Genomic DNA, 7,446 nt, shown 5'->3' on the forward strand with positions numbered 1-7,446 from the left:
GAGAAGGAACATCTGGATGACAGCACTTTCAGAACCAAGTGGCAGAAGGGGACAGGAGTTTCCAAAGTTCCAGGACCAGACTTTGATTTTCCCCACTTGTTTGAATCTGCGGTCGCACCCCTGACCTCCTCTACTGGGGTCTCTCTGGCTGAGTTTCCCTACAAAAGTGCCGGGGAGAGAGGAGTGATCACTGCCCTGCATGGAGGGAGAGCACACTGCTCCTCAGGTAGACGTGCGATCAGCTCTAGAGACTTGCGATCATGCTCTTTGCTCGTCCTCTCTCCTGTCGCATCTCTAACTCCTGACCCTCCTAGCCTATGTGGCGAGGTCTGTCCATTGCTGTTGACCACCTCTTCCTCAGGCTCTTGATCTCTGATTTCTCAGTTCTGCTAATTTCTCCATCTGCTTTCTGTCTTCCAGAAATGTGTTGACATCTGTTGCCTACTGATATCACCTCTCCAGCTCTCTCTGTCTTTGTCTTTTTATCTTCTTAGTCCTTTACCCTCGTCTTGGTGGAGTTTGGGAAGGAGCATATATGTGTTGAAGTAGTCATGTTTAGCGGGAAATCCTCGCAAGACTTTGAGTCCACTTCCCTGCCTTATTAGAGGCCTGAAGTGCTGAGAGCTGGATTTTCTCCCTGGAGAATTTGTAAGGCTTTCTTGGCATCATGATCAATTTTATTTCCAAAAGTAGTGGAGACTAGATTAAATCTGCCTGAGTGTAACATATTACTGGAAGTATTTGCTTTAAATAAATTATGTTATTCTGTTATTTAAATAAAAATTACTTTGCAAAATTAATTTTTTCTTAAACGCACACAGAAAACACCTTCTGATTGTTTTCTCTCCAGAAATTAGGACTCCCTGTGGGTTAGGTCCTGGCTAGCCAGGGCTTCAGTCAAGTTTAGGACTTGGCCAGGTTGAACTCAGATTTCTCTAGAGACATCTATTTAAAAAGGTAGGAGGGGGCCCTCCCTGGTGGTGCAGTGGGTTAAAGCACAGCACTAAGAAGCTTAAGCCACTTCAGCATGAGTTCGATCCCCGCCTGCCCCCCAGAGGTGACCCACATGTCGCGGCAGACCTCTCCTGACCCGCCCGCTGCTCCCCTCAGTAGTGTTCTTCATCAATCTGCCTGTTCTGCTCCCCACACTGTCTCTGGTGAATCCTCTCACCACCCTGCACCTCTGGCCTGTACCCCAGCTCTGTATGCACAAATAAATAAACTTTGGGGAAAAAAAAAGGTAGGAGGGCAATGAAGTTGCGAGGAGTCTAACTCCAGAAAGCCTAACGAACTCCCTGAACCTTAAGTCTCCCTTAACACATGTGTTAATTTTTAAGAAGCAGCTTATCCATTCATTAAAGTCAACACTCCCCTGCCCTCCAACACACACACACACACACACACACAGCGCTTTTTCTTGGCAGCAGTAAAGATGACCCTAGGCATGAAAAACGGATGCATTTCTGTGTTTCACTAAAGGTCTTGAGTGTCCCTGCCCCTACCTGGGAGGGGCAGGGCTGGGTGACTCTGGAGGAGGGGGCAGTGCGGGTCCTCAAGCGTCCTCTCTGTCCTTGCCTCTCCAGGTGCCCCCTTTCAAAGGTCTCAGCATCCTCACGCTACCTCCTGCCGCCACTTCCACCTGGGCCCCCCGCAGCCGCAGCAGCTGGCCCCCGACTTCCCCCTGGCCCACCCGGTGCCGTCGCAGCCGGGCCTCAGCGCCCACATGGCCCCGGCCCACCAGCACAGCGGCGCCCTGCACCAGTCGCTGACCCCGCTGTCCACCCTGCAGTTCCAGGACGTCACAGGTCCCTCCTTCCTACCTCAGGCCCTGCACCAGCAATACCTCCTGCAGCAGCAGCTCCTGGAAGCCCAGCACCGCAGGCTCGTCTCGCACCCCAGGTGAGTGCCCGCGAGGGTGGCGAGGTCAGTGCCTGGCTTCGGTCCAGCTGGCAGGGCCAGCACTCACCAAGTGAGTCTCCGCAGGAGGCAGCTTTTGCTCCAGTTAAAGACAGCTCCTTCCACGCAGCGGGCGCTGCTCCGACCCCAGGGGATGCCCTGGTCCCACAGGAGGAGGGGGGTGGGCTCGCTGGTGGAGCACGATGCCCACCCTGCACTTTCGCAGTGTGTGAGACTTGAGTAGGGAGTCCCTCAAGTCCCTCAAGTCTGGCAACATGATCATCTTGTTCTAACACCCAAGATCCCTGAGGGCTACTGAAGAACAAGGGTGGGTCACCTGGCCCTCAAAGAGCCCAGGCTGGTTGAAGAGACCAGCTATGGAACAAATGGCGCACCAAAGTAGGCTGTACTGACCAGACCGGTCTGAAGCAGCTGTGGGGCCCTGGGCCAGTCACCTCATTTTTCTGATTCTCAACTGTCAAGGAGTAAAAGTGGACTAGAGTCAGTGCTTCTCAGACTTTTGGTCTTGGAACTCTTTTTATTCTCAAAAATTATTGAGAATAAAAATTCAGTTTTTATTCTATTTATGTGGGCTATGACTATTAGAAAATAAAGCTGAGAAATTTAAACTATATTTATCAGTTCATTTGAAAATGGTTATAAGTGCATTATATGTTAACACCAATAATATATATATATATTTTAAGAAGAGCTATATAGATGTGCAGTAGGAACTTTAAAAAAAATTGCAAATCTCTAATGCTTGGGTTAATAACACAATAGAGTTCTCATGTCTGCTTCTGCATTCAGTTGGTTGCAAGATCACATGTCAGATTTTTCTGGAATACCACACTGTTGTTCACTGGTGAGAGAATGGGCAAATAAAACCATGGTATTATTAAGAATACAGTTTTGTCCCATGAAGGGAACTGGAGATCCCCAAGGGTTCTTGGGGCACACTCTAAGCTCCACCAATCTAGATAACATCTAAGACTTAGGCATTCGTGACTGTAGGGGTTGAGGCAGAAGGTGAGTGTTGTAGGTCAGAGAGAGGAGAGGTTATGATTTGGAATGTTCAGGGAGGTCTTCCTGGAGGAGATGGGCTTTGAACTGAGCCATGAAAGCTGGGAAGAGTGTAGAGAAGGGAGGAGAAGAGCATGATGGGAGCAGTGGGTCTGCACAGAGGTGGGAGAACCTGCAGGAGGCAGATCTGTGACTTGTGACTACCCAGGAGAGAGGGGAATAATAAATAGGAGGAGAGAGCAGGTGAGAATGGGTAGGACAGGTGACCTGAGGTGGACACACCAGGGAGAGGCATCAGGACAGAGGGCAGCCCCAGGACAGCAGGAATAGCTACAGTATTGGCTGTTGCCCAGCAAAGCAGCTTCCTTGGAGTTTGGCAAGAGGGAAAAACCTCACAACTCCATAGACTCTGGGCTCAGGCTGGCTGGGACCACTTGGGGCTCCCAGGAGCCCCTGTCACCAAGGACCCTCCTTCTCTCTGAGCAGGCGGAGTCAGGAGCGTGTGTCTGTCCACCCCCACCGCCTCCACCCCAGCTTTGACTTCGGCCACCAACTCCAGACACCTCAGCCCAGGTATTTGGCTGAGGGCACTGACTGGTGAGTCTATGGGGTCCCTGTGGAAGGGAGGGGAGACAGGAGGAGGGTCTCCCTGACCCATGGAGTTCCTTCACTTGAATGTGCAAGAGGCCTAGTCTTTACGCCTCTTCCCCCAGCTACAGCCCCTAATGGGTGTGGTTCCAGCATGAATTCAAATATCTGGGTGTCCTCATGTGTCCAACCTGGCGTGCAGTGTGCATGATCCTGCAAGGAAAGAGGGAACAGGCATACTAACACTTCCCAAGTTCAGTGAGGTACGGGAACCAGTGGTCAGTCCCTGGGAGGAGGGAGAACAGAGGCCCTCAGGAACGAAGGTAGTTGGTGCAGGCTTCCTGGAGGTGGTAGGTCTCAAGGGATCCACAGAGAATGTCTGGGCAAGCCGGCAAGGTAGTGCAGGTGGGGGTGGGGTGTAGACACCAGACTTTGACAGACTTAAAGAATGGAGACAGCTGGCTGGGTTGAAGGTAAGGACTTGGGAGAGCAGCTGGGGAGGGAGACAGGTTTTGTTGTGGTGTTGCGTAGACAACAGGCCCACACGCTCTTGCACTCAGGACAGAGGCTGTTGGTGCTCTGGGATGCAGTGCTGCTGGGTTTTGGATCCTTGGTCCCACCTGACCTTCCGGTCTAGCTCGGGAGAGGCTGATCTATAAGCTAGAGTCAGATGTGAACACCCCAACACGTGAAAAAGACTTGTTAGTGTCTGAAGTGATAGAAGTAAAAGGCATCATGCCTGCAACTAATTTTAAATAGTTCAGAAAAATTGCCCAGGGGGAAGTGCATGTGTAGGTATCTGGAGAAAGCAAGAGAAGAGAAGGAAATAAAAATGCAGTCCAATAGGAAACCATTTATACTCAGGAATCTAGGTGAAGTATCCAGGAATCTATGCAGTCCTAGCAAAAGACTTTTTTTTTTTTTTTAAGAATCTAGAAACAAACAAACAAAAACCCTCAGTGGAAAGGGATGGACCGATTAAGAAACAGACGTGTCGTGGTTTAGCTGAGGATTGCTTATTGCTTTGGGAACAACCCTGGGCTGGACATCTAGGAATGATGCTAAAGATAGTTCTGCTTGCTTGGATGCTAAAGATGTTACTAGGTGGAGAAATAGCCATTTTACCCGTTTTGATGTCTCCTCTGCTGGTTCTCAGGTACACTCCCTGGTAGATTGAAAGTCCCTTCCAAGAGAGATTACACAGCAGCCAACTTCAGCTCAGCCTTTTTCCAATTAGCAGATTCAAATTAAGAAGATTTAATTGCAGTTTGGATTGAAATCTGTCCCTCAGCAGTCAAGACAATCCAATTTAATTCAATTCAGCTCACCAGAGCACCCAGGGCCATGGCCTTCGGCTGAGTGATTTGAACAAACATGTGCAATGTGGCAAATGGGACTGTCCAGGTGACAGGTGGGAGCCACCCTGGAGAGACGGCAGGAGGAGGGGGCCAGGTGTTAGCCTTGACTCCTCTTTCTTTATGCTGCTCAAAAATCCCCCCCTCGGTCACTTCAAGTGCAGTGTACCTGATCTTTGCTTAACCAGAGACACCCCAGGGGCTGGACTGTACCCCACCTGGGGGGCTGAGAAGCCCCGACCCTGAGTCCCTAACCTTCCTGCCTGTCCAGTCCCCACTTTCCAAGTAAGACGCTCTTGGCAGAGGAGGAGGTGACAATCTCACCCCTCCTTGTAATTAGCTCTGTTCCAGCAAGGGCCAGCTCAGTGGTGACAAGGGGACATTTCTAATTGTGATCATGCATACTGTATCCCTCCCCTCTTTTCCAGAGAGGACTCCAGCCAGGAGACAACCAGCCTGGGAATTAGATTATAGGCTAATCACTCCAATGTATGATTGCAAGGGCTGTCTTCACCCTCTGCGAAGGGCCCTAGGAGGAAAGAGAGTTGGTTGCCCCTTCTCCCTTTTCTTTAGAGAACCATTGGGAACCACTAAATTCTGTCCTAGGTAATTCCAGGAGTGGAGTTGAAGGCCACAAGGCAGTGGGCATTTGGGAGGCCAGTAGCCCTGGAAAAATGTAAGGGTCTGTGGAACAATCAGGCCACAACCTACTTCAAGACCACTGACAGGGGAAAATCAGGTTCAGTTTGATGATGAGACACAATGGATCAAAACTGTGCATTGAAAAAACAAACAAACAAACAAACAAACAAACAAACAAACAAACAAACAAACAAACAACTGTGCATTGAGGCCAGGTCCATGAGAACTCTCTAGGGCACGGCTCTGGGTAACCCACCGTCTGTACGTCTGGGGGGTATTCCTGTGGCCCTTTGGGAAACTACTCCAGGTTCTCCTGGCTTGGTAGCAACAGCAGAGACATGGGAGACTTTGATTCTCCAGGGGTAAATATCTCCTTGGGGCAACACCACCCCTCCCCTCCCCCCAGGCTTCTTTGGGGTCGGTGCAGCATTCCTTAGTAGGGATCCTTGTTTAGGAAGAAATATGCTGATGAGGTGCTCAGAGGTGATCCCAGAGCCCAATCTACCTGAGCGGGTCATCCCATCCCTCACATCTGAGAGCCAAGGTGTCTTTTCTTCTCAAAGCAACATGCTTGGAATTGGGGTCACACTGCTCCAAGCTCCTTGGGACTTTGCTTTTTGTAGAGTTCCTTGAATATTTATTTTGCTTTGAATTTGCTGGCTTCTCTGAGGTTGCTGAGTACATGTTAAGAATAGGAGCATTTTCCACCCAAGGGTGCCCTTTTCCCAAGCATACATATACTATGTACATCGTGCATTTAATTACCCCATGCATATAAGCAAGTACATATAAGGAAGGGGATGAGTTCAGGTGAAGGCCAGAAACCCTGGTGCCAACTGGCCATTCCTGACTGCTCCTCGTCAGGCCTCCACCATGCCTGGCAAGAGCTGCACGCGTGGGTTACCAGGTTCAAGAACTCACGTCTCTTCCTAAATGACAGACTCATCAGTTGTTTCAGGAATTCAGGTTGACATATCTAAAAACAGAGCAATGTACATATATCATGGCAACATGGTTGGAAACAAATTCCCATAAACAATAGGAAATATACCACTATATTGCTATATTTATATCTATAGCTTATAAATATCAGTGTGTAATTTACAAACATAATTCTATTTACATGTACTGCTGAAGAAACAGGGTGGTTTTGCTGCAGTTTTCTCTTATCTGCATCTTGCAGATACCCTCTGGGGACTTTCCCCTGGCTCTATCTGGTGTTTTAGGGATGGGCTTTGTCTTGGGAGGGAGCTTTGGTGCAGTTGTTTCCAGAAGTTTCATAAGGCCTAGCCCTCTCTCTACAAGTCTCTGTTTCCTTTGCTCCGGAGCCCAGCGTGGTCGGGGTGGAGCCGTGCGGCTCTGGCAGCCGTGACCCTTGTGCCACAGGGCGGGCTGGGAGGCTGAGATTCTGCCGTTGGTTGATGGCCGTCACCTCAGCCTGTGGTTCATGTGGCCTGTCCCTGCAGGGATCTCAGCGTGGACGCCGGCTTGAGTCCTGCCCAGTTCCAGGTGCGGCCCCTCCCCCAGCACTATCAGCATTACCTAGCGACTCCTCGAATGCACCACTTTCCCAGAAACTCCTCCTCCACGCAGATGGTGAGTGAAAAGTCTGCCAGGAAGCTTCCTCCCCTGATGCCCATTGGGTGCCAGCAGTAGGCTGAGGCTTGTGTTTTTCCTCACCCCAACTCAGGGCGCCTTTGAGTCCTACTCCCCTGTGCCTGTGTGCAAGACCTCAGGTACCCCCACCTCCTTCCTTGTAAGATGAGAGTAATCTCTGAAGTTCCCATCAGCTCTGAAGGTCTGTGGTTTGCATAAAGCACCATCTCCTAAGAAATTAAGTCAGCAGGGCCCTCCCTGATGGCACAGCATGTTAAACCACAGCACTAAGAAGTTAAAGCCACTTCAGCATGAGTTCGATCCCTTCCTGCCCCAGAGGTGACCA

The 7,446-nt window shown here is 50.1% G+C and overlaps 1 protein-coding gene across 1 annotated transcript in view; it reads left to right on the top strand.

The window, feature by feature from the left end:
* Positions 1-1,587: 1,587 nt before the first annotated feature.
* RNF165 (ring finger protein 165) overlaps positions 1,588-7,446 on the top strand; it is a 9,713-nt gene continuing 3,854 nt past the window's right edge. The window contains exons 1-3 of the mRNA XM_012725823.1: positions 1,588-1,899; positions 3,406-3,516; positions 6,971-7,100. Coding sequence (XP_012581277.1) covers positions 1,724-1,899; positions 3,406-3,516; positions 6,971-7,100 — 417 coding nt within the window. The 5' untranslated portion in view covers positions 1,588-1,723. The remainder of the gene's footprint in view (positions 1,900-3,405; positions 3,517-6,970; positions 7,101-7,446) is intronic.

This window comes from Condylura cristata, unplaced genomic scaffold, assembly GCF_000260355.1.
Source record: "Condylura cristata isolate star-nosed mole 26May11 unplaced genomic scaffold, ConCri1.0 scaffold00016, whole genome shotgun sequence".
In the NCBI taxonomy this organism is placed as follows: Eukaryota; Metazoa; Chordata; class Mammalia; order Eulipotyphla; family Talpidae; genus Condylura; species Condylura cristata.